Raw genomic sequence first — 27,998 nt, 5'->3', positions numbered from 1 at the left:
ATTTGAAAGGGAGCCCCGTTACAGTCAACGATTCGTTCGTCTATTCGTTCTATTTCTATATAGCCTGCATAATTCTGTCCAATAGGCGAAACCTAGATCGCTAACTTTTGAAAACGTGTAGGTCTATAAATTCCACTTGTCATTCCTCCTCCTTAGTAAGTCTGTACTCCGGGTTTTATAGCTCGCCTTATTCTCGTCCCACTCAGTCTCAGCGAGGAATTGACAACCTCTCACCACTGTAGTCGTTGCGAGGTAGCTTGCGCTCTCAGCTGAAGCTCTCTTTGACTCTAGTCTGTCCTTACGCGAGGCTGCTGAAAAAGCTGAACATTTGGTTCTCAATTTCTATTTTATCTCCTGACCAATTCTGATCCGACTTACTAACGCTTCGTTACGACAAAGCTCTTTAAGGCTAGAGGGAACACAAAAAAGGTTGAACATTTAATTTCACGACTTGTCACTGTCCACTAATACAATTCACAATGTCTGGCGAGGACGCACCTGCTCAGCAGCAAAACGCAGAGGAAACAAAGCAAGAGACCAAACCCAGTGAGGAACCGAAAGCTGAGTCCAAGCCGGAGTCACCAGCCAAAGCCGCCGAGGCGGCAGCCACATCGGCGACGACTGAGAAAGTCCCAGAGGAAGATCAGTTCACCTACCGCTCCCTGGTCCTCTCCGGCTACGGGGGCTATGATAAGGTGAAACTGCAGGTGAAGAAGGGGAAGCCGACACTCAAGGCCGGGGAAGTCATGGTGCGGGTCAAGGCATGCGGGCTCAACTTTGCCGACCTGCTGGCCCGGCAGGGTCTGTACGATCGGCTCCCGTCCCCGCCAGTCACGCCGGGGATGGAATGCTCCGGAGAGATCGAGGCTGTAGGAGAGGAGGTGACTGATAGAAAAGTAAGCCCATCGCATCGTCTTCCCTCTATCCATCTCTCACTACACCTGTCTCCTAAACGCTGTCTTTGAAATGCTTTACCCCGGATTGTAAACGAACATTTTACAGAATTTGACAATTTCCATGGCAATTATGTTGTAGACTAGTCTGTTTTGATACAAAATAAATGGGCTACATTCGGTGAGCTAATTTGTAGAGATATTTGGGTATATATCTATCGGGCTGCTAGGCCCACTGTTAGATTAGGGCGTGTCAGGCTTCGATATTGATTTGAACTGACAATTCCTTTTCTTCACGTTTTCACATTTTCAACGTCACTTCAAGCCTCAAAGAGCATTAATTTGACTTATATGATTTGATAAGATTTGCTAATCGTTTTTTAGAATGACCATAGAGCTGGAAAAATGACGGCCCACAACAATATATAACCTATAATTCTCTACTGAGTATAGTTATTGCCAGCCCCGTCATTCGTGCGTAAATTTGAGGGCAGCACAGTCTAGGCTACTTGCTCAGTCTTCTGAGTGGAAAGTTACAAGTCGAGCATTGCATATTTCTTTTACTTGTTGATATTTCCAGATGAGGACACAATTATCTAATTGGCAGTGAGTTCAATGAAGCCAGCGCCCCTCGTCTACGGACAATCAAAATGCGTTTCTTTGCTCACAGGAGATTGACAGCTCCAAGTTGGGTGGCGCGTTATTTGCCAGACCGCTAACCCGATGAAAAGAGTCTAGCGCTGTCGTGTGGATTTGGAGATTATAAAGTTATCTCTGTATTTTATAGAAATGTCCAGATAAGTACACATTATTTTGTTTTAAATACAATAAAATCCGCACTTCGCCGGGTAAGGAGATGGGAGGAAGGTGTGTATGGGGGGGGGCGGCGACTGCGACGCCACGCAGTAGTGACAGTCACGGTTGCCTTTGTTACAGAGAGGAGCAGTGGCGCACGCACGAATCGAACGGAAAGGGCGAGGCGCGATTCAGAAGACGAAAATGTAAACGGACATGTCTTTTTTTTTCGGGGAAAGTCACAAACCAACAAACACTCAATTGTTACATTTTCCATGAATACATAATATGCATATACAACGCACAAGGCAACGTATCTTTCTAGGGGGCGGTGGGGTTTATGTTTCCATACTACGAATATTTTTAAATGAATAACGTTATTTGGCAAATTTATTTTATCTGTTCAGGTAAGTCAGTTGCTGTGTAAGCGTTACTAATCGCATGATAGCAATTTCGCTTATTAATTGAAAATGGCATGTTCCCTCCTTTTGATACAGTGATGAGTCATGTCTGACTGCCAGTTACTGATGGCATGGCAACTCTAACCTGCCCGTTTCAATGGAGTTTACAGCATATTCTGCCTAATCCTTGTTAGATTTTTTTATTTTTACATTTCTTATTTTAGACTAACTATTCATGCCTATTATCTTAAACTGTGTTCAAACACCTGTTCTGAGATAATTTAAGGGTTTGATGTCCATTAGGCAAAAATCATTAATAATTTATCTTAACTGACATGACACCAATAATATTTTCTGATGGAATACTGTTAATGCTATTAGACAGTTGATTAAGCTCAGCCTACATTGCAAAACCCATGGTCATGGAGACAAACTGACCAAGGTCTAGACTAATTAAAATAAAAATACTCTGCATCTTTGCCAAGATTGCATTTGGACTCTGTCAGCAAGAGCCACCAAGGCAGGAGAGGTGCCAGACCCAGCCCGGGCCAGAAGTAATGCTCTTAGGCGAACAGGGTGCCGTTTGGGATGGTCCCTAATAGGACTGCACCTCTGTCTCAGAAGGGAGTGGTCCTGACATTTGGACTGGAGCTGAAGCTCTGTAGGAATGGAACGAGCATGTAGGACAGAGGGCCTATAGTGCAGGGTTATTGGTTCTGTAATAGGCCTAGACCACGTGACAAAACTTAATAGGCTAATAGATAGACCGCATAATGTGACATGACCTGTGGGCTAATAGATACTTCCCTGTATACTGCTATGCTTTCTCAGTCATGCAGATTGGATTGAAATGTCACAGAGACAAACACACACACTCCTCATGCTAAGCCTGGGTAAGTGCAACTCCCTAAATACAGAGCTGGTGTTCCTAATGGATTGAGATCTGCATGTTGGCAGGAGGGGACCTTATGGAGAATGTGCTGACCTGTGTAGAATACTTTTTTTTGGGGGCGGGGGGGGCTTCCTCATTGGGTCTTTTTCAATCTCTCACACGCGTGCACATACGTCACTGACATTGACTGAAAGTGGGTTAATACTACAGTGACATCACCCATCACTGTCCTGGCTTGCAAAGCACAGAAAGGGGAAAGTGACATAAATGGGGAAATGGCCCAAATTACAGTGCAGTGCCTTTGACGGACAGTAAACATGATCACTTTTTCACTGAACCCGTTTCCTCTTTCAAGGGTATAAGCGCTGGTGTATCGGCCCCATATGTTTTCAATTATCTCCCTCCGGCCCACATTGTCAGTCTGGTATTTCCTCCGTCCCTCCCTCGCTCGCTCTCCATCCCTCTAGTCCTCTTCTCGGCGGACTCGCAGCATGCGTTTTGCAGTCTGACTTGACAGTGGGCCATAAACAACCAGGAGAGGAGCAAGACGCCAGGGAAGTTGGAGACCGACATCATATTTGAGTTGTTGTTTCTTGGTTCCTATCTGTTCCTAGTATGTGTGTTTTTGTGTGCTTTCGTCAGTTCCTGGAAGAGAAAAAAATTATTCTAATGGAGAAATTGTAGTTGCAATATTCCTGTAACAACTATTACTGTGAGCTATAGGTATTATACTTCAAAACATTCACAAGTAGCAAGATTTTCTATTGTAGTCATGGTAACTGCTGCACTGGTAGAAATCACAGATTATGGGTAATGCGTGAGGTTGGTTCCATCCCTGGGCAGGGCGAGGCCAGGAACCTGGAACGGAACGACGCAAGTCTCCGTGGATCACGGTCTACTCCTCACACAGTTTGCACGTTCGAGGACGAACACAGGTGACACAACGCACTGTGACCAACACACTGACCCTTGACTTCAAATCTAATCTGGCCTCAACGAAAGCCCTAGCGCTCTACTGGGTTCACTGCTTCTCCTCCATCTGGCCAATGATGGGCCACGTTTTACTGAGATCGGAATCCTCAAGCCATCCAACGGGGTGGGGGGGGGGTTGGTGGTGGTGGTGGGGGGGAGTATTGTTTCGCTGAGACACTCAAACCACAACCTCTGACTAGTTGCCCACATACCCCAAACCTGAATCACCCCTTTCTGAAGCCTGTTGGTGTACAACAGCAGACCACAAGGTCCTGTGAGTAGCCCTCCTTATTCTCTCTGTGTGGCGGTGGTGGCTGGGGGGGGGGGTGGGGGGGTGCTGTGATAGACCATTTGAAAGGAGGCCGTGTTTGGCCTTGAGTGAGTGAGACACCCTCGCATGTCTTGCGTGGGTTCAGTACTTGCCGATGGTAGTTGAATGCGATGGTTGAGTCATCAATGTGTTTCCTGCTCGGCTCGAACGCCTCCGCCTATTGATCCTGCCTGCCTGACACTGGAGCTCCAATTAAATGACTGAGGGGCCAATGAGTTTCAGTACACACAGGGAGGTGGGGGGGAGGTGGGAGGGGGGAGGTGGGAGGGGGGGGGCAGGACACAGAGGGAGAACAGGGAAATTGAGGGAGAGGGGGAAAAAGGAGTCAGGACAGTAGTTAGTTGGCACTGTTATGTAACGACTAAGATATGCCCCATGTTAGGATGTGGCCGAGATGAAACCTTGGACCATCTGTTGATTGACTGTTCTAGAACCTGGGAGGTGTGGAACGAAATGGTAGGAATTGGTTTGAACGATGAAATGCACCCACAACCATGTAGATGGGGAATATTTGCAGTGATCTTAACAGATGTAGTAACTGTACTGGCTGGTCATGTGCATAGTTAATATTAAATTGTGGAAAACAAGATGCATAATGGTAACAAATCAAACCGTGATTGACAGTAGAACGGTTTAGACAAATTGACAGAATTAAAAAGGAGAACCATTGATGGCAAAAATACCATGTAGTACCATGGCCCCTCCTTGCACTGTAAAAGTCTGTGTATTTAAAATGTCCTGCACAAAATGAGTGAAAACTGAAAGTCAATGTAAGAGGGGGGGGGGGGGGGGGGGGGGCATCAGCTTGAGACGGGCCATGGAGAGGGAGATCTCTCTAATTAGAGTGGACGGACAGACAGCGAGGCACATCTCCCTTCAGACCATTAGAGGCCCCGGTGGGCAGGAGGAGGGTGATTAGGCGTGTGTGTGTGTGTGTGTGGGGCGGGCGGGGGGGGGGGGGGGTTTGTTCCCAGGAGGAGAGCGCTTGTCTTGTGCTCAGCCATGGGGAAGAATCTGGCAGGGCCAGTGATGAGTGGAGAGCGGCCAGGGGAGAAGATGGGACCCATTGTCCTGTCTCACTGATGAGAAAGTGGGGAACGGGCCACTCCACACAGGGGAGGGAGATGCAGGGACATGGAGAGACCAGGGAGGGAGATACTGTACAGGGACATGGAGAGACCATTGGAAGAGATACTGAAGAGGAAGCAACAAAGAGTGGGGGGAGGGGAACAAACAGGAAGAGGATTAGAATGCAGTGCTGGGCTCAGTTTCCTGTGTCCCCGACATGTCCCTCCCTGATTGGTCAGTACTGGGGTGTGGGGGATACCACGGAAGGACAGGAGAGAGCCTGAGGATCCTGCCTCTTTGATAAGACCCAGATGGAGCGGTAGCCAATAGAGTGACATGGAGAGGGACCAGACTGCCATTGTCAATTTATGTTGGGAACATTTGCATTGTAAACCCCCACCCCCCGAGTCAAACCACAACAGCCGATCCCTCGTTTTGCATAAACATGTCCAATTGTGTAACCTGTGAACCGTAGTCTGCAGTTAAACAATGGCTGTCCCAAACGGCACCATACTCCCTCAACCAGAGGTGCTAGGGTCCAAACTAGTGCACTACCAGGGAGCAGGGTGCTGTTGCCGGGCAACACAACTCTGGAATAAACGGTCTCCCTCCGATGTCACTTCCTGTCCATGCAGGTGGGGGACAAGGTGCTGGTGCTGAATCGATGTGGGATGTGGCAGGACGTGGCCGTGGTGCCGGCGACCCACACCTTCCTCATCCCGGAGGGCATGACCTTCGAGGAGGCTGCCGCTCTGCCCGTCAACTACATCACAGCCTACATGATGCTGTTCGACTTCGGCAACCTGAGGCCCAACCAGAGTGTCCTAATCCACTCCGCTGCAGGTAGGAGACCGGCACTGTGTCCGCTTTGATTACGAAGGGACGGGACAGAAGACTGGTATTTATAATGTTGTTAACCCTAGGATAATGAGACAGTGTTACTTTAATTTAACCTATGACTTAAAAATTCCTTTCCTAATTAACATAGGCCTAATAGGCCACCCGTTTTTAAAGTAACCCCATCTACAAAGGCTTCCACTAGGGTTAATGCCGTACATTTTCCAGGAGTATGTGGTGATAGATTTTCAGTGCTTTGGTGCAGATATGAGTCTAAAATGATCCGGAGCAGCAGCTCTCTGTCCTGTGAATAAGGAACAAGGAAATGCCTCGGTGGGTTTGTCAGTCTGTTCACTGTTGCATTGTGTTTTCTAAATGAATTAGGACCGTTGGTGAGTATCCCAGGTGACCGTAAGAGTTGTTTGGTAACTGCGTTAGTTGCAAGGAGTAGTATTGTAGAGTCCCTGTCTAAATGTTGTAGATCCAGTTCCTCTCAATGCTGACTAGAGCTAGTCTGTGGTGAGAGTTGAGGTTGGGAAGAAGCACCTGGTGTTGGGGTTCTGAGTGCACAGTTTGGGAGTGGAGGGAGAGTTGTTGGGGAGTTGCACCTGGCTGAGTGTGATGAGGTTTTGCCTTAAGTTTCTTATAAACGTGAGAAAGCGAGCGCCTTGGACGGTTGCATTTCAAGGACGAGGACAGCTGGTCAAAATGTGCGTACATGCCTGTGTTCTGTGTACATTCTATGTCGACAGAAACGATGTAATACGAGTGTTTCGGGAAACAGGGGTATTTTATTGCTGGGGGGGGGGGGGGGGGGGCTGTAGTGTGGGTGGAGATAAGGAACACTGCTAAGCAATCTGTGTGTCAGGGAGGAACCTTGTCATTCTTAGGACCGCGGGAAAGTCAGCGCAACTGTTGGCCCCCTGACATGGAAACACAGCCAATATGTGATTAATTATTAATTAGGGTGAAAACTGTTATACACACGTGTTTCAGAGTGAGGAGAGGCCAGTGACTGTAACCGCTCAACGAGAGGCCGCGGTGGAATTCACAGGTGTTCATTTTCATCGCTCCTATTGAGCTGTCGTCAGTCATTGACTCGGACCGTGGGGATTAGATCTGTGTCGGACAGGGGTTCAGCAGACTGAGGGAGTGTAGTCCTGGGGATGTTTCCAAACCACCACCTCCTTCCCTTCACAGTGCCCTACTTTTGACAGAGCCAGTAGTCATGTTCTGTATGGGATCTGAAAGGGTAGGCCTCTGGTTTCTCATGGCATGATGCCAGCCAGCCCTTGGCTCTGTAGCGCTCTGTCCGGACAGAAGGATGTGAACAGAGGATTACAGTTGTGATAGAAACATTTGCCTAACAGCCCCTTTGCCTGCGGCAAAGTTTTTCCCTCTGTATTGCTGAAATGCATGATGATCGACACTTCCACACTGGGTCCCTGCATGTTTGCATTTCTGCATTATGTGCGAAGGCCACTTATTGTTTCGGTTTGTGGGTTAGGCTGTGATCAGAGGTTCACCAGCTGCACTGTTTTTATTTTTTTCTCCACTGGTTGCACATTTTTTATTTTACTACCCACGTTCACACCCATGAGAGAACCCAGTTGAAATGCGTGTTGTTTGTGCTGGTTCTGAATGAATTATGAATAAAGGAGAACTGCGTGTGCTTTGTCCTGTGGCCGGAGGACACATCCAACTGTTTGGTGCATAGCTAACACCGTTAGGTGGCTGGTTTGGCGTCATTCTACCTCGTCCGGCGGTGATGGCAGTGCTGTCTGGCCGTCCATGTCTGGCTTTAGGCTCCAGTGTCAGAGTATAAACTGTCCTTCCGTCCATGCAGTTCTATTAGTCTGGTTGTGTCAGTGTCACTTGCACTGCCGAGATGAGAAATCCCAACTGCCTAATACAGATCTATCACACATCTATCCTACAGTACTACACACCAACCAGCCAGACAGCTTTTAGTTACATTTTGGCCTGGGCAGTGTGGGAACAATGCTACTCTGTCTAATGGCAGGACTTTGCCAGATGTAATCAGCATCATTAATATCAGCGGATCTATAACTGTCAGTTGTTTGATGGGAAATCTTCTGTATCCGCATCAGCCCTAGGAGGCCCTTCCGGCTCTTATGGGTGTGCTGTTAGATGGCTGCTTGCCACTGAGGACCCCGCCACAGTGGCAAGCAGGAAAGGTGTCTAGCTCACTGCCTGCTGTGCGCTCCCTCTCGCACATGACCCACATCAGCAGGGACCAGTTTTCTCTCAAGCAAAATTGTCAATCTTTTAGCCCATTTTGAGGCTGTTACCCAGGCCTTCCCTGTGATAAAGGGGAAACCTCAAACGCACCTCTAGAAGAGTCTAAACAGTTCAGCGACTGAGGGAGACTTGTGTGGAGAGACGGGTTCTCCAGATGGGTCACTGCTGCGTTTGACACTGAGCCTTCCTAGGCTGCCCCTTTTTTGCTGGTCTCTTGTGAGGGCTTCTCGTCGTCCCCTCTCCAAACAATGGCGTGTTGTTTCCCTCCCGACCCGCCCCCTCTCTCCGCTGGGCTCGCACATCTGCATCCTACAGCCCCCGCCGCCCCCCAAAGGTCACACTCTTGGCGTATCTGCGTTCGACACATCATCATGGAGGTGCGTGCGTATGTTTTCCCCTTTGTCTTTTTTTGAAGGGACAGGCAGGGGATGGAGTGCGGTGACATTTGTATCGGTTGGGGGGGGGGTGGGGGGGAGTGCTCCACTGTGCCCAGACGAGCCGTTTCCTGCGGCCTTTCTATGAACTGTATCCTGTGCTCATGGGTCAGCTCCGCATTCCACCACGCCTGCATATGTCGTTTTTTATATGCAGTTTATATATACAATTGCCCTCAGTCACTGTGGCCTGGGCCTCTGTTGAGTTAGCTGGGGACACTCGGGCCATGCGTCAACTCTTAGAGTACGAGAGGGAGGAGCGGAATCATTTGTCCTAAACGTGAAGTACAACCACCTCTGCGAGGCTGTGGCAGGTTGTCTGTCCTGCCATGCCCCGGGGAACGCTAACCACGCCTGACTGTTGTAGAGTCCTGGCTGTGCCCCCCCCCCCCACCAACCAGAGGCAGATCAGCTGCACTGAGAGAACAGGAAAACCAGGGCATGCAGTGTCTCCTACCCCCCCCCTCCCCCCACTCTTGAACCTCCAATCAGAATTTGCTATCGAACTCGACCGTTGCCACATGACCCCATTCAAGCACACGTGCGCACGGACACAGGTGTCTGTCCTACATTTGATTTGGTGTTTTTGTTTTGAGTGAGTTTGTTACGATTGTGTTTGTTTGTGCATGCTGGCTGTCTCTAGTTGTCTCTGGCAGGCTGGCTGTCTGTCTGTCGCTGGCTGTCTCTGGCTGTGTGTGAGCATTGTGTAAATTCTCACTCAGGAAATCACAGGGTCTGCCTCATTCACAGGGGCACAGGATGTTTTCCAATTCACTCACCCAGTAACTAAAACTGTGCTTCCCATACGTGCTACATGGAGGAGTCTACCTTACTAGAATCTGTTAAAAACCTCATCCAGATTACTGCAGTCCAGATTTAGAGATGTAGATTTGAGGTATTTTCTCCACCATCAATCTACACAATACTTAAAGAAGTGTAAATTGAAAATGAAAAAGACATGTTAATTTATTGAAAATGAAAAACTGTAATATGGCATACACAAGGATTCAGATTAGTGATGACACTCCCATTTGAGCTCAGATGCATCTTTTGACATGTGGTCATTGGATTAGTGGTTAGGGGGCCAGGGTTCACCCTGGAGATGTTTCTAGAACTTGACTGCAGTCCCCCGTGAGGGAAATTCCACTGATTGGTCTGTGAATGTTCTTGAGTAACCCAAACATCTGTGGGGAGACCGAAGATCACAGTTCAGTCTGACAGAGTTTTAGAAGATCTGTAGAGATGAGTGTGAGAACTGCCCAAATCCAGAGGTGCAATGCTGGTGGAGGCATAGCCATCGAGACCCACAGCTGGTGGAGGCATAGCCATCGAGACCCACAGCTGGTGGAGGCATAGCCATCGAGACCCACAGCTGGTGGAGGCATAGCCATCGAGACCCACAGCTGGTGGAGGCATAGCCATCGAGACCCACAGCTGGTGGAGGCATAGCCATCGAGACCCACAGCTGGTGGAGGCATAGCCATCGAGTCTCAACGCTGATCGTTTCCAAAAGCACTTCCACAAAGTACTGTATACAGGGTCTGAATACTTATGTACATGAGTTTTCAGGTTTTTATTTTCAGTAAAATAGGAGAAATTGCAACAAGAAAATCTGTCCTTATGGGGTATTGTGTGTAGATTGATGGCAAAAATCTTTGAAGGTACTTTGAATCCTGTGAAGCCATCTCCATTTAGTGGCTCACCGTAATTCCCAGAAACCACAGCTCATTGGCTTGTCATGCTCACTCAGCCATATATGTAATATGTCCAATTTGACACTAAACAGAGCCAGGAGACGAGCCCTGGAGATAAAAGCGGATCAACTGTCATACAGCTTGTTGGTCTTATTCCCCAACCCGTTGGTGTGGCTGGATTCTTGGTATGAGGGTTTCATTCCATTCAGCCACAGACTCCACAGGCCCCTTGTGTGATGGGAAAGCCTTAATCCTGGAAACACCAAGATTCTCAGGCCTGGAAGACTGCATGTATTCTTCATAACCCCACCCCTACCAGAGACTATGGTCGCAAGGCTCTGTAAACAGAGGGGTATTTTTAATATGTGGCTCATTTGCATCAACTACCTTCCATTAAACTGCTGCAGAGTCTTTGGCAGTTTTGAATCGGGGCATGACTTACTTGTGACTTTGTGTTGTATCCTCTTTGATGGGAACATTCTTTGTAATTTATCTTCCGTTATCGAAGTTGCCCAAAGGGGTTCTTTATTAAAACCGAACCCTTGCAACTTTTGCCAGGTGACATTTGCATTTTGAGCATTTTACTTGGCCATACGGTTTCCCTTAAAGACCATCCACCACTTCTCCCTATGGTCTGGTTCTAGAGACCTGGATGGAAGCGCTGACATGAAGGAACCACACCTCTCCAATGGGTTAGTGTCAGGCAACACACCAAAAATCACAGCCTTTTCAGCGCCAGTGTCACGAGAGGCACATTACAAAGTGGATTAGCATCTCCGTGGGAGAAATGTGGAGAAGCTCTCTGAGGAAGCAGCCGATTGCTGAGCATGTAGAGGGACCATCTGTGGAAAGCCTCATGCAGGATTGAGAAGGACCCAGTACCGCGGTGGGCCTGTGTATGCTAGTGGGAGCTTGGAGTGTCCTCCTTCCCTTTTGTGAAATCTCAGAAACGGTCCCACCCTCCCCTCATGTTGAACTATGGGTGTGGAAGCAAATTATAGTGGACTGAAAAGCAAAGTGAATTCCACAGTGTTTTGGACAAGATTCCTCTTCACTTTGGAAGGCTGTGTGTGTCCGTGTCCACTGCGCTCTTCCTTCCTACACACACTGGTCAATAGACAAGAGAATTCAATCTAATCCCGAGCAGAACTATTGGAATTAGGTGCAGGAATTTGCTTAAATTGCCTTATTTGCCCAGGCAATTAGTTAGTGGTCAGGTCAGGGGTCGGCAACTAGATTTGGCCTAGGGATACTTCATTTATTTTTTGCTGATAGTTGTCAGGCCAGAACATGGCAGTGAATCCATAGGCCCTACCCAACAAATTCAATAAAACAAATACATTGGGTTAGGGTACATAATCAATTCAATACAATTTTGATCTGGTTATACTGATCAAATCAACAAGGCCTCTTATTTATTTTTTTTACAATTTCTCTGTGCATTGAATAGAGAATTGTTTGCAATCAAGAGAATGCAGTTTTCAATTTCAGTGAAGAATGGACACTTACCTGCCAAATTGCTCCAATATCAAACCAGAGTATTTTTCAATGAAACTGTTGCTGTTTTCAAATGAGGATGATGAATTCAATTGTGAACTTGTGTACTTGGGAATTCAATCAACACAGAAATATTTTACCGTTGACTGCTCCTTTGCTTAACAAACCCATAAGAATGAACAGAAGTTAACTAGTGCTTATCTCAAATCTTCCTTGGTTGAAGTGAATAACTAATGAAAAATGGCAGTCATTTTCATATGAAGTGTATATACATTGTTTCACCAAATGTAGAAGGCAATAGCTCCACCTCAGAATTCCATAGAGACACTGCTAATAAATATGCACCATATGCTTCCATAACATCTTTCACAGGTTTTTTGTTTTGAAAGCTTGTTTCTAACATAAGTCATCATGGAACAGTTATAGTAAATTAATGTAACCAGGTAGTATGGAGTTACTTTTGTTTGTTTTTATGGAAACAAAGGTATTAGTATTGCAAACAAAATAATTAATATTGAGGCAAAACATCAACTAAAGTATTGATCAAAATATATATATTACAAATAAAACTAATTAAAAATTAATGCAAATAATTCTTTGAGGAAATATTTTTTCTTGATAATGCATTTGCGTTAAATTGTCTTTGGCTGCAGTTTTTTCTATCTTTAGTTATGTGACCCTGGATTTTGCTCTTGATTACTTTTTTTGCAGATGTGAGTTTTTGACCCAAATTTCATGGTGGGCGGGTTTAAGAGAGGGAATGCCTCCCCATTGGTCAACCAGACTGGGCAACATCAACAGCTCCACTTTGTTTACACCAGTGTTTTTCAACCCTACTCCTCGAGGCCCTGCATGTTTTGGATCTCTCTGCCCAAACATAACTGATGTAGCTCATCAAGGACTTGATAATGAGCTGATCATTTGAATCAGGTGTGACAGAGCAGGGAGAGATTTCAAACATGCAGGGTTGAAAAACACTAACGTTTACACTGTAGGCTTGTTACATGCTATATACAAGTAGACATGCTATTGTGTATTTAACTTAATTTGGGTTTCTGCGAGTAAAAAAATATACACCCAATTGTGCTTTCTGATACAAATTGCTACTTTATTTGTTACTCTATGCATACTATGAAGTTGCTTTATCAAATTCCATATAAGATGTGTTGATTTATATTCACTGTACAATCATCTTGTGCACTTATGTTAGATATCTATCAGGCTAAGATGAAACTGGCTAGAAAGCTGATACAAAAAAATGAGTGTGTGATAATTTTGCTAGTTTGCTGTGGAACAGATCTAACCCAAAATCCTAATGTAAACATAGCTATGCAGTATGGCCAGTATGCGTTAATTTAACTGATACAATTTTAAGAGACACATCAGACAGCATTCACCAAGTAAATCTGTGGTAAAACGGCTTCCAAAACATGGGCATATTGAGTCTTGAAATAAGTGTAATGGTTAGGTGTGCAGATCGGTTGCCATGACAAATTAATCCACTAATAAAGCACTTCAAATGTTACACTCAAACTCATTATTAATGTTACATTCACACACAAGGTTATTCCTACAGTTTACCTGGAGATCTATGATTGAGACTTTCCTACTGATAACAGTTCTTGTGTTCAATAAAAAGGCTACAAAGTGTCCAAATTGGCTTCCACAATAATAATGTTTAAGCAATGACCGGAGGGACTTCCTATTATAATGCAAAATGAATGCAAGGAAGTGTACAAGTACAGTTTGTTTAGGAAAAAGGGGGAAGAATTGGGACACAACGAACACATTAATATTACTTAATATTGTGCTTCCTGTGATAAACTATACAGAATCCATAATGACTCTGGCACCTCCACTTTCTACCTATCCAGGTAATAGTAGGCTTAACTAATAAGGAATATCTAGGGCACTTGTATCTCATCCTCACTGAGTTTATCTATAACAGATGATACATGTGGTATGTGAACATTACTTCCACTGCTGCCTGTCACTACTCTCCTCCACTCCAGCCACCTGTTTAGATCATCTGGACCTCCTAAACCGACAGAAAACAGAACCCTAAATAGCTTTTTATTTAACTGTTCCAACTGTGGCACAAAACAATTTACCATAGCTTCTTCCTGGTGTCCTCCTTGTTCTAAAGGTAGCTTGCTCAGCTAGCCAGTGCCATTGGGCTGGTTGGCTAGCTATTAACTATTGAACCTTTTCCTATCCGAAATGAGAAAATGCTCACATATAAACAATTATTAGGCAAATATATCCGCGCTAGGTTGTTTAGTCAACATACCGTTGCACTTATTTCACGTGCGTCCAATCAAACACCGTTCCATGCACGATATCTTGTCTACCTATTAATGTTGCAAGTATACAACGTAAACGGACTGGAGCTGTTGATGTTGCCCAGCCCTAAAACCAATGGATGCATTTCCTCTCTTAAATCCGCCCAGCGTGAAATTTGTGTAAAAAAAACGAAACCTCAAACGAGAGCAAAATCCAGGGTAACGCAACCAAAGATGCAGCCAAAAACATTTGTTTTCACCCAATAGCGTTATAAAGAGAATATTCCCTCTCAAAGAATTCTAATGCATTTTCAATTAATTTGTTTTCGCATTTCAAAAGATTTAATTTGCAATATATTTTTGATGTCGATACTTTTTAGTTGATGTTTTGCTTTCAATATTATTTTGTTTGCAATACTAATACTTTTGTTTGTTCTTATTGATACAAAAGTAACTCCATAACCAAGGTTTTAAATATTTGTTCATTTGCAGGTTCAAAACCTGGGAAAAATATATACATTTTGCCAAGTTCTAAAAGGGTGTGAATTGCCCTCACCACCTCAGGGTACTCGTTTTAACCTTCAGACCCGAATTGCGTGGGGACAGTATTGGATTTGACTTTGGATGGCATCATTAAAGCTCAAATGGATAAATGTTGGCTACTGAGAAGCCCAACTGTAGAAATTATTTATGCCCGGTCAAAGTACACAGTTTACTGTCCATTCTTGTTTGTTCATGCTGCTTTGATTCACCGCTAAGCTGCATGTTTCTTGTCCTATTAGTTGACTGTCTCCAACACATTGTTTTAATAACTTGTACAATATCTTGGTGAGGATTAATTTGGACTTAATTTGATTTTTTTTTTTAATGTTTTAGGAAAAGCCTGAGATTATTTTTTTATTATTATAAAACATTTTCATGCAGCTTTTTATTTGGGGGGGAGACCGGTGGAGAAGGGAGCTTTAGCATGGAAGATAAGGCAATAGGAAATTATTGAGGAATACCAAAAGTGCAATGGGCAGCAAAACAATTTTTAATGAACGGGTTAACAGTTTAAACTGAGCACATATTTGATTAGCAGATATGAAGAGACTTTCCATCCAGGCAATTCCGGTCTCCCTCCTACCTCCATGTAAGGGAGGTAGTGGAGGGGCATAGGGCTCTTTGCTAGGCCAGCCTGGGTCTTGTGACGGGGATCAGTCACAAGAGTAGCTGCCTGGCCCTGGTTCTCGGGAGGCTCCAGCCGGTCATGGACGGAGACGGACGGGTCAGGGAATTTGCCTCAAACAACGGGCTTCAAACAAACCACATTAGTGGTTGAGAACATCATAGTCATTTGTGAGCATTGTTCAGGGCAAGCTATTTCTCACCTCTGTCACTCTTGACACACACACAAACACACACACCCTGCATCTCTCAGCTGGCTGTAGGTAAGTGGTTATTGGTTGGGTGTTCCTGTATGATCAGTCATATTACCCCCCCAGATGAGCTTCTGACTGCCACCAAATGTCTCCCCAAGGCCTGGAGGAAGAACAGTCAGTGAGACAAAATGGCTACTTTGCTCAGTCACCGCCGCCAATTTGGCTTGAGTTTCCCTGGCAACGCAAACTTGGTTTGCCTCAGAGGACCGTGAGACAGGGAGAGATGGTGTTAGCTGTCAAAAGGCAGACTGACTCAGTGGCACAGCAATTCAGTAGTAACACCACTGCTTGTGTGTGTGGTGAAATCTTTAATACATTTTGTATGTGTATATATTTTTAACAATGTCTATTGGGGATGCATGCCGTCTTCTTGTTGACAGCCTTGGTTACAGTGAGAGGGAAGCATGTGTCTCACAGTGACCGCTACAAAACGTCAGCCGACATGTTGCAAGTGAGGGGCACAGTCGGTCGGTGCAGGCTGATTATGCCAGCATCTGTTCCAATGGAAATGGCCGTGATGTGGGAGATCTGTTTGCTCTGCTCTGTTGGCCTTCGATAGGATCTGGCCTTTACTTGGTCAGGCATGACTGACCTTTATGGGAAGCCTTCAGTTCACATCCTCCATCCAGTCAGCTTCCCTGGTTCGCCCTCTCTCTGGCCTTCCACTTAGCAGTAAGCTGTCAGTACCTCGCAAACCTGGCTGATAAACGTTGGGACGGACGGACCCACACACAATACTACTATCCCCAAAAATGTAAATTACACCTACAGAAAGTACTGCTCTCACATAAATTCCCCTTTGAGACATTCAAGGTATTTTTTTATCTTGACCTTTTAGAGGCAAATATTTATTACACAGGTTTTGTTTTAACTCGCACATTCATCAACAACCGGTTTTTGTTTTGTTTATTGACCTTTTGCCACCCATTTCTGACATAGTTAAAACCGATTCTTAGTCTGGTCATCTTCCATGAAGCTAACCACAGACAATGTTATCTGAAGGACAATGACCACTCTCTCCATTCTGTGGATGTTTGTGTGGATGTTTTTTTGTCTCCGGGCGGGAGTTAATGTGATTGTATTGAATACTCTCAACTTACCCTTGAGCCCCACACTGGCTGGCCAGTCACAGTAAACAACACTATCTCATTTCCCTGGAATGGATTCAATGTAAATAATTGGATGTATGGATGTCTCAGGGCGTGTTCAAATCAGCCGAGTTACATTTATTTGTTGCAGTCACCCTAAGTGAGTGTCTCTGAGGTAATGTTTATTGATGATTGGAAGAATGGATTGGTGAGCATTCCGCCTAGTCCCCCTCATAGAAACATCTGGAAAAATAAAGAATGCCAAGTTAACCAACGCCTTGGTTTTCACCTCCACCTCCCCTCCTTTCTGTCTCCATCTTCTCTCCTCCTCCAGGTGGTGTGGGCATTGCAGCGACACAGCTGTGTCAGACGGTGAAAGATGTGACCGTGTTTGGGACGGCGTCAGCCAGTAAGCACGAGACAATTAGCCAGGGCGGGGTCACGCACTGCATCGACTATCGTACACGAGACTACGTGGAGGAGGTCCGCAAGATCAGCCCCAAAGGTGAGTGGTCAGGCAGTCATCTGACCGGTCTCCCAGCCCTGGGTGCAGTTCCAATGACCGGCTGTTCTCTTCGGCATGGCACGGCTTTCGACAGGAGCCCGCAGTTCCAGACCGCGTCCACACAACTGGGGGAGTACACAGAGACGGCCAAGTCACCGAACGGTTTATCCATAAAGACCAAGTACTAGTTCCGGTGTTTGTGAAGAGTAGCTTTGTCTTCTATTTGCGGATAATGAAGTGATATTTTCTGCCTGCTGTGTCACACCTCCAAGCCCAGGGAAGCACGATGTGGCTTTCGGTCTGTGCAGGCACCAGACAAAGTGCTTTTCCACTTCCAGTGATTTGAGGAGGTTGTGAGTCATTTGCGAAGCGTGAGGATTAAGCGTATCCCCTGGGGGGCCTGGGTGCTTAGGTCTCTTCCTCTTTCTGAAAACCTTCATTTAATCGCATCCCGGAATTCTTGTCTTTACTCTCTTGTCACTGGTGTTGGGAGGATTGGATGCCAGGGGCTGATTGGGGAGCCGGTTTCTGCTGTGGGGGGTGGGGGGGGGGGGGTGACGGCTGACATTTTGGACAGAAGAACATGTCTAATTGGAGGCAGGAATCGACATGAAGCATGTCAGTCTGTCTTGCTGTCTGTAGTCAGTCAGTCAGCCAGTCAGTGTGTCTGTGGCTCCGTTAGGTCAGGGTCTTACTGAATGCCATCTGAATCCTAGTGCCCATCGACTGATGGCCCTGCTGTAAAGAGCCCCATGTTCCCTGCTCTTGTTTTATTAGAAACATTTAAATGATAGAGATGTTTTTTGTTGTAAAGGATCTGGACGAGGCTACAGTGTCTAGCCCAAGCTACCGTTTGTTAATGAAACTGTTAAGTGGATCTAGAAGGGAGCGGTTGTTCTTCCGACAGACGATGGCGGAAGTGTTTATTACTCATCTGTTACATTAAAATGAGTAGAATTCCAATGTTCTCTATGTCCCGGCAGTCATTTGGCATATATAAATGGCCAATTTGCTTAAATACACCCCACCAGAGGCATTCTGGGATGTTGAATTACACTCACCAACTAGGCAGCCTTGATCATTTACTGACTCCTCTGTCATCTTCCTCAGGACTGGACATTGTGCTGGATCCCCTCGGGGGCTCGGACACCCAGAAGGCTTACAACCTGCTGAAGCCCATGGGAAAGCTCATCACCTACGGTGAGACTGGAAGGCCAAAAACCACCTTCGTTCTTTTGCCTCATTTCACAGTCTCATGACGCGTGCCTGTGCAAATGACAGGGGTGCCCAAAATGTTGTATGAAATTAATTGTCAAATCCTGGGCCCAGGCGCTGCCCTAAAGAGGCTGGTGGGTCTTAGTCTGTCAGAAAAACCAAGTGCTGTGGTGTTTCGATTACCCAACTCCTGGGTTGCATGCACTGGGTTGAAAAAACAGTGGGTTTCTTTCTGGACATTCTGGTTTGCCTGTACTGTTCCATTGTTTAGGCTGGACATTGATACTTGTGGCTTTACAGACCTACACTTATGTAGGAAATGCATTATTCGTTGCGCCTACACCTAAAACTTATTTGAGAAACACAATGAATATGAACTGCATTACTCACTGTCGGACAGCGGGATCAAACTAAAACCACTGCAGGAGTGAGAATCCTGGTCGCAGCATATCAACGATGCCCTGGGGCCTCAAACGTGAGGGTGCAAATTGGCTAGGCACCATCCGAGGTCTGTGCTGGACAGGGCTGGCCTTGCCTTGTCGCGCTCTGGCAACCCAGAGATGTGTTTCAGAGGACACGCCTCACCCTCCGACCCTATCAAGCCTGCCAAGCGTTGCAGAGTTGAGGCACAGCCATAAGTGTGAATTGGACCACAAAATTGAGAGGCGAGAGACCCGTGCGTGCGTGCGCGCTCTGTGGGAAGGTCTCAGCGGTCTCTCTGTGCTGATGCTAATATGCAATGGCCACATGGGACAGTGGGCTGGCGAGGCATGCCTGGAGAACAGGGCATTGCCTTCTTACATGTTGCAAAAACAGAGCACCCAAGTAACGCAGCATGGTGCTCCCCCCCCCACCCCACCACCACCTCACTGCTGCACTTCTTCCAGCTTATCAGAAGTATGCATGGCAGAACAATGGACGTTCTATCCACACGGAACCTGGAATGTGTCTGAATGTAGCAGACTGGGTCCCTCTCCTCTCCACTCTGAGCCCGCTTTGTGTGTCCCTTCACAGGAGAGAGAGCAGGGCAGAGGGGGTTATGAGAACAGAGATTGTGAGAGAAGTGGGGACATGAGAGGAGACCAGGACAGAGACCCTAGAGACAATGGGGAATGAGGCTGAGAGCATAAACCAAGGCAGAATGAGAATGGAGAGAGAGAACTGGAACGAAGAGAAACAGAACTGATGAAAAGAGGAAGAGGGGAGTGGAGGGGGGGGCGCAGAATGTGGGCTATGTGGTGTCATTTTTATCCAAACACAACATTGTACATTTACATCTCCGTTATTTAGCAGATGCTCTTATACAGAGTTGTTGTCCAACCGAACAAACACGAGAGGCACCTACTTGAATGTGTCCAATAGAAACCCAGGACATTTTGTTTGGCAGAATGAATAAAACCCTACTGGCGAAACTGACATTCAGGAAAATGGCACTGATAGTGAAATGGACTGAAAATTAAACTCCTCTGGTCAAAGGAGGTATATACGAGGGAGATCTGGAAAACAGCAGCGAGGGAGTTGAGGCAGATAGTGTGACAGTAAATGAGCTGGACTGAGGTACTATCCGTTCTACACAGACCATAACCAACCCTAAATAAGATGAAACCCTGCTGTCTACATGCTCTCACATTTAAACTATTTTAAGGCCTCTGATCACTGCCTTCACTCGGCCTTCTACCCTCCCAGGTGCAGCTAACATGCTGGCGGGGCAGAAGAAGAATCTCCTGGCCGTGGCTAAGACCTGGTACCACCAGTTCTCCATCCACACGCTCAGCCTGATCCAGAACAACAAGTCTGTGTGTGGCTTCCACCTGGGCTACCTGGACGGGGAGGTGGAGATCATCCAGAAGGCCATGGCCACCATCCTGGAACTCTACAGGCAGGGCAAGATCAAACCACGCATCGACTCCACCTATCACTTTGAACAGGTAGGTTGGGTGGGGTTCTGGTCCTGGGTGGGTGGGGTTCTGCGCCTGGGTGGATGGGTGGGTGGGGTTCTGCGCCTGGGTGGATGGGTGGGTGGGGTCCTGCACCTGGGTGGGTGGGGCTTGATGCAATAAGACATGTGTCATTTTGTGTTAAGGATTCGCTCCCAGCAGATCATTGAATGAAAGAGAGTCAGATTGTAAGAAAGAGATTGTAGGGGGAGGGAAAAATAGGGGTGATATGTTCATTGGTTAATTCCAGGACACGTCAGTGGTTAGTCGGTCTCCCTGTCTGTCTCCCACCCGCTTTCTCACTGTGGATCGTTTTCTCTCCTGTTGCCATGGTGACCAGCCTGGTTCTGCCTGAGACAGTTATTTGGGAGGGGCTGTGTGTGTGAGAATGAGCACTAGAAAGACTGGGTGACTGAAGAGAATGGATCCGAATAGATGGTGGAATGAGGCGGGCAAAGTTCAGGGGTAGATAAGGAACGGAAGTAGTGGACTTAATAGATGTCACAGCACCTCTTAAAGTGGCTGAGGGAATGTCTCACTTAATGAACCCCTTTCAAATGGAGACGCCACGAGCTAATGCCATGCCAGCCGCCTTACACTAGCTCCACCCATCGCTCCCACCCTCCCCACCAGACGCTGCACCCTTACCAAAACCCACCAGATGCCACACCCTTTCCCCAAACCCCTCCATGGTCAGTGATCATGTTAACCAGCCTGTAGGACAGAGCAGTGTGTTATAGATTTATTATGTAGAGCACATCAGCTCTGAAGCACGCACACGCACTCACACAGAAACGCACAGCTTTCTGTTGTGGTTATTGACGCTTTTAGAGCGGCGGGGAGCCTGTTACTGTGCGAACACTAACAGCGAGGCTGAGGGAACGTGCAGCAGAGAGGGAGTGAGAAAAGGCTGGATCCAGTGCTGAATAGAACAGTTCCAGTGCTGCTTCAGTAATTGGCCTCGTTGTGTTTTGTCACACAAGCTACACTCAGAAATCCCCCACGTCCTTGACCCTCTACCCTCCTCCTCCTCCATTTTCTACTTATTGTTCTCCTCTCCCTCTTCTTCCTCCTCTCGCTCTTCCTCCCCCTCCTCCTACATTTGAGCGCTTGTAGCTCCTCCTCTAACTCCCCCCTCACCATGTGCGTTGGACTCAGTCGTCAGGGCCAGGCTTCCACTAGGCTTTCCGTTGCTAGGTGATGGCCCTCTGTTGCCGTGGCATTTGTAGTTAGGTCTTCTGCCTGCATTGTGTGTGTGGGGTGTGTGTGTGTGGCGGGGGGGGGGGGGCGTTAAGCAGAGCAGAGTGCTCATTGGACTGGATCTGTCCTTTGTAGGACCCGCCCCTTTGTCATTATAATTGACAGGCAGGACAGGAAAGAACCAGGGAGTCGATCAGACGTTTAACTGTGGCTGTCACAACCCTGGGGCATGCTGGGGCCTGATGCTGTGGCTGGCACCTGGGAACTAGTTAGTCTGTTGCTAATGTGACACGGTCAAAACATGTAGTCCACCTCTGAATGAGACACTTTCCAGATATTGGAGTGGCCATAGTATTACTTTAACTTTGTTTTGGCAGTACTGAGAATGTTAAATTGTCATTTCAAGTGCCTTCTCACTCTCTATTTAGATTTTCTTCCATCTTAAGCCAACTTATGCTCACATTTACACTACCTCCATGTTCCTCTCTCCTCTATCCTGGTCGAGTTTATTTATATATCCTCCTACTAAAGCATATAGCATCTCCCACATGCTGATATGTGCTTGTAGTTTATGGCAAGTGAAAGGCAATTTATGATGCCTGTGTAGGGGTAGGGTTGGGTTCTGTCCCCGCCCATATCAACCATTGTCAACCATCTCTGTCTGTCTAGGTCGGAGATGCCATGCGGAGAATGCAGGAGAGGAACAACATTGGCAAGGTGATCCTTATCACTGAACCCATGCCCGAGGAGGAGAAGAAAGAGGAGCCGAAGAAAGAAGACAAGAAAAAGGACGACAAGAAGAAAGACGACAAGAAAAAGGACGACTCCAAGAAGGAGGAGAAGAAAGACGACAAGAAGAAGGAAGAACCTAAGAAGGAGGAGAAAAAAGAGGAGGAGAAAAAAGAGGTGAAGAAGGAAGAGGAGAAGGAGGAGCCAAAGGAGGAGAAGTGAGAGGGATGGATGGATGGATGAATGAGTGGATGGATGGATAGGCAGACAGGCCATGGGGTTGTCATGGGAGCAGGGGTTTATTTTGGGTGGGGTGAAAGGGGGAGGGAACATGATGCGGATGTGACTGGTCAGGGGAGTGTGGGGTGGGGGGGGGGTGCTTTAGTGTCATTGCGCAGTACTCGGTCCCTACAATAATCTGTCCACCCAGTCTACTCTGACAGCAAATATTCTGGCCTGGGACAGCCCCCCCCCCCCACAACATCTCTGGCATGAGTCACTGTATTTTGGAATCCCCTTCCCACCCCCTTCATCCCCCATGCACCTTAATGACATCCGAGCTGTTAAAGCAGCCCCTGGCCTCACCTCAACACAATGGGAATGTAACCACTACGATATGTTCTCCTTTCACTTGGATGGCAGCAGAACACATTGGGGGGGTTGCCCATTTGGGCTCCAGAGAGAGACCGGAGATCAACCGGGGGCGGACAGGGTGTAGCGTCCAGGCACCAGGGTGTCTCGCTGTTGCCTGGTGATAGACCCACTTCAACTGACGCTGCTCCCATGCCCCCCTTCTCTCTCCCCTCTCAATCTCGACTTCTGCCGTGCTAGGTTTGCCCATCTGCACCCCCTCATCCCTCCCACTCTTCCGCCCGACAGTCCACACAGACACCCAGACCAGGCTGGTGCACCTATGTTGGGGAGGACGGCCTTGATTCCATTCACTCCTTCCAGGCATTACGGAGTCGTCCTCCCCTCACCAGCCTCCTCTGACATATGATACATTAAAGGGGAATTTCACTGTTTTCAACTAGATTCAGTGTTTTAAAATAGATTATTCCTCTCTCTGAAGCAACATGATGGGCTGAGAGAAACTGTAATCTATGACTTTGTTTGCTTTAAACAACCATTACAAAATGTAGCTAACTATAGCCGATGCTAGCTAAATATCCGGATTCAATCATGGTGTGATTTTAAATTATAATATTTTATCTCCAAATCACCTAAAATCAACTTGATGTACTTAAAGAATTTGTTTAATGAAAGTTTGTAAAGGCAACTGAATCACTGATTAGAATAACCTTGTCCATTAAACTCCCTTCAGGAAACAATTAAGTTGGCAAATAAGTGAAATTTCCCTTTAAACCCTAATGAATACATATGTCATCTGAGCTAAAAATAAGAATATTTTTTGGAGAGGAGTACTTTTACAAGGGCCCTACTGTCCCCACACAAAATGAGTAAGTACATGTTATTTTCTTTCTGTGAAACATTATATTAACATTATATTACATGCTGCAATTTCTCTCCATGCGTAGTCCGCAGACACTACATATCCCATAATCCCGGAGGTGACCCAATAGAGACTGGCCCACAGTTTCTGACTGAGGAAGCCGGAGAAGTAATGCACGATTTAGAGATAAATCAGGGCTTGGTTTTCTGTATAATCACCTGAGTTCTAATGAACCAACTATTGGCAAGCAGTGCATAGTGCCAATTAGGAGAGAGTGCTTTCTCTTCAAAACGTGCACAAGTACACAAATACACAGAATGATGTGGTCAAAGAGGCAGTGTTGTGAAGAGACTAAGACATTTGAACTGAGTATGATAAAGAGGTGAATGTTTCCTGGGTTTACGCCCTGTTTCTCCCCTGACACCTATCTTCACAGGACCAAGGGGGCTTAAGAGGGAAAAACTCTTGCTGTTATCACTTCTTACCTCTTGTCTTTCTCTCTTTCTGTGTCTGTCTTTCTCCCTACGGTCGGCATGGCAACAGGCGTCATGCTCATCAGATGGCCCTGTTTCTCTCCCTCCCTCTCATATACCTGGAATGAGGGAGCAGTATTATGGAGCTGTGTAGTGAAACCAGGTTTTCAAGCTGTAGGCTGCTGAACATCTGTGAGCAGTAGAATCTGTCTTCAGTAATTACATTTAAATCCCATAGTCTTTTTGGGGACTGTTGGGGACTAGTCTACCATCGATAGTTGGTCTGCCCCATATAAAGGCACTGCTGCCCCTAGTGGGAATCATTGAGTAGAGCGACACTGGTTTCGAAAGTTGGGTTTTAGGGGATTACATTTCAATTTAAAAAAAAAAAATACATGAAGCAGGGTGTTTTGGACCTCCTTAAATGTATTAAATTAATCCTATCTGCTCTTATCAGAAGTCAGTAATGAACTTAGAACAAAAACACCATCTGTTATGCACAGCATTACCCCCCCCCCCCCCCCCCGCGCACACGCACGCACATCACTATCCTCTAACAGTCCATACACTTCACAACCTGCCTGTCCGCCCACCCGTCTGTCCGCCTGCCCGTAAGTAAATCATAAGTTTGATGAGGGGCTCAGTGACTTTGTAAAGAAGCTGTGTTTGCATGAGTGGCCTCTCGTGTGTGTGTGTGTGTTTGTGTGTCTGTGCGTGTTTGTGTGTGTGTGAATGAAGTGTCCTCCGGTTGTCAGGATTTAAAACGAGACCCCAGCCCATTACCCCTCCAGTCCCACTGGCTCTGAGTCTGCTCCAGGATTTCAAATTGTCTGTGGAAACAGACTGGAAGTGACACACCAAACACACACACTTGTATGTTTATATTTGTATACATACATCGCTTCCTCTGCCAGCTTAGCCCAGGCAAGGTGAACTCCTGCTGGGTGGCAGCTTAAATCCAATCATTCATCCACACAGGGCTGTGAAATTGAAAACCCGGAGCAGGGGTATGGGACCGGATCCGGAGTAATGGGTAGTGACTGTTGACAGGCTATGGTTGGTGTTCTGTTCTGATGAGTTGGCCTCCTGTAAACCAGTGGACAGTGCTTCTTATTCCGAGTGCCATGTGAGAAACAAATGCTTCAGTAAAAGGATGTTTTACTTATATTTGTTTTTGTTTATTTGATCTTTTTTTTTATTTTATTTTCTTCAAGGGGTTTAAAGTTCAAAGTTCATACTCTATGTGGGGACCTGCTTAAATATTTGAATGTTCAATGTGATGAGCCTCTGTCAGCCCTGCCTACTTGTGCCAAACTGTATGTACTCTTCCTTCAATGCCTTGACTACAATGGTGCATTTAATGAAATATAGAAGACAAAAAAAAATCTGTTTCTGAATACTTTTCCTATGACCTTGTAGAAAAAGGAAAAACACAAAAAAGTTGTTACTGGGTGAGACTTCTGTCCCAAATTCTTATTGGTTCTGATAGAATTTTGCTACAGTTAACTGAAGATTCTTGTTGTTTCTGATTGGTTGGTGTCTTGCTCTCGTTCACTATGCCTCAGTCCAAGCGCGTGTGTGCGTGCACTTGACATTTAGGCACCTCGCTCCATATCTCAACTCTTTACTGTGCTGATCTCTGATCAGTGAAATGTTTACATAGTCATCAGGATGTAGATATCCCCCTACAACAAACTGAGCCCAAGTCAGTGGATAGGCATTTACAACCACACCATATGTAATCTTGAGGACTCTGTCTCGGCGAAGAGCACAGCACACTATATAACCTCTTAGAATAAACAAGATAAAATGGATACTGTCATAATAGCAGATTAAACATGGAGTATCTCCTCTTTCGAGTTTAGTTTTGTGAACATCATAGTCCTGTTTCCCGTTTCTCCTCAGCCTGATTTCAGTATAGGGAGAGAGTGGTAGCAGATGTGTCGGCACAGACAGCTGTGTAGGGGATGACATAGCTAGGCTTTATGGCACAGCTGGAATTCCATCTCCAAGACTGATTTCAGCTAAAGCCGGGCCTGTCCCAGATGCAACATATCCGTCCTAAAGCTGATCCCAGGTCCAATACGTCCTCACTCTGTTGCACCTGAAGAGCTCCTTGGCTCTAGTCAATGATCAGCCAGCCAAAGCCCTGCCCTCTCCCCGGCCTCTCCACACACGCTCATCATTCCATTCACACAGATCACCCTCACATCTGGAATCAAACTACATACGTCCAATGGCGTGTGGTTCGGAGATTATGTCATTTGATTCAGTGTTTCTCCCTCCCTGTTTGGTTGAACCAAATGTAGGTTAGACGGCGTAGGTGTTGAGTGGCTGGGCCTGGGGTGTAACTGGGTGGAAGACTTTCAAGCCCTAAACCCGCTCCTCATCCTACCCCTAGTGACTGTTTTTCCACTTTGGGGAGGCTGTATAGTGTTTCAGCTTGGGAATGCTTTTCCAGCCAGACACATTCTTATGCAAGCGCTCTTAAACAACGAGAGATGCTCCTTGTGAAAAACGAGGGCATTTTATGCATTGAAAACCTGACGGTGCTCATCGATACTGTGCTAGATAATGTACTGATTGTTAATGGGAGTTAAGAAATGTAACGTCCGTTGACTGGCGGCCGTAATATCTCACACTGTTTCTCACAGGTCTTTCCAGCTTAGCTCTCAATTACATATGACTACCTTTGCATCTGCTCAGGAGTTTATTTGTTCAATGTCTTGATCACACGTGCTCACGCACGTACACACTTTCTATATTTCCACCCTTTTAAATATGTTTGATGGCGTGTATACCTAGTTAGATAACCTCAGACAGTGTGGCTTTTGCCACATCCAGAGCAGTGCAGTCGTCCTCCACACACCCTTCCCAAAACGATAACTTGTCTGTCTCTGGCTCTACCTCTAGCAATCACTTAACTGTTGCTAAGTGCCAACTGACATTTTCCAACTCTACAGAGATGCTGTTTGTTGGTGCAGTGGGCCAGGCTTGATATCCCAGCATGCACAGTGCTCTAGGATCCGTGTGTGTACACCATCATAGGTGACTGTTCCTTCCAGAGTTCAGTGGTCATGAAGGCTCTGTGCGAAGACCTCCCCTCACTATTCTCCAAATCACTGCACCTACCCTTCCACCATCTGTCATGATCAGGTCAACCTCATAATGAGACACACATTAACCAACCTCTGGGAAAGCAAGTACACAAGTAAAAAAAGAAAGTAAAAAAAAAAAAAAATGGTCCTTCTCACTTTCCTTCCAGACAGCTTGGTCTCCAGAAATGGTTGAATGCGGATGGCCGCTGTCCTAGCTACAGTTACCTGCCGGTTGATTTGTCTGCTCGGTTATCCTTCCCCTCTCTCCTAACATGTGTGGTGTTGTTTTCCCACTTTGTTTTTTAAACCCTTTGAATTGACGTTGCTTCTGTGCTTGACTCTGGGTGACCAGTACGTGCATGGTGCTCTCTGGTCCGCCGTGCCCGGGCTGCACAGGTCCGCCGTGCCAGGACCCAGAGCTCCACAATGCCAGGACCCAGAGGTTGTAACGCTTCAGTGTGTAATGTTACCATATGCCTTACATGTTTTCCAGGACTAATAAAAAAGCATAACAAAAACAA

General features: G+C 46.4%; 1 protein-coding gene across 1 annotated transcript; it reads left to right on the top strand.

The window, feature by feature from the left end:
- On the top strand, positions 1-27,998 carry vat1 (vesicle amine transport 1). The gene is made up of 6 exons (XM_013136041.4): positions 1-896; positions 5,988-6,195; positions 17,202-17,372; positions 18,483-18,572; positions 20,274-20,515; positions 22,394-27,998. The coding sequence occupies exons 1-6, from the start codon at positions 480-482 to the stop codon at positions 22,673-22,675; spliced, it is 1,410 nt and encodes a 469-aa protein (XP_012991495.2). The 5' UTR covers positions 1-479; the 3' UTR covers positions 22,676-27,998.

Source organism: Esox lucius, chromosome 11 (assembly GCF_011004845.1).
Source record: "Esox lucius isolate fEsoLuc1 chromosome 11, fEsoLuc1.pri, whole genome shotgun sequence".
Taxonomy (NCBI): Eukaryota; Metazoa; Chordata; class Actinopteri; order Esociformes; family Esocidae; genus Esox; species Esox lucius.
This window is presented reverse-complemented; position numbering and strand designations above follow the sequence as displayed.

Bases quoted from the DNA above. Each gene is read 5' to 3' on its own strand.
- vat1 (XM_013136041.4), top strand. From the start codon at position 480: ATGTCTGGCGAGGACGCACCTGCTCAGCAGCAAAACGCAGAGGAAACA. The intron at 17,373-18,482 runs GTGAGTGGTCAG...CATCTTCCTCAG, and splicing joins CCGCAAGATCAGCCCCAAAG to GACTGGACATTGTGCTGGAT. The intron at 20,516-22,393 runs GTAGGTTGGGTG...CTGTCTGTCTAG, and splicing joins CCACCTATCACTTTGAACAG to GTCGGAGATGCCATGCGGAG.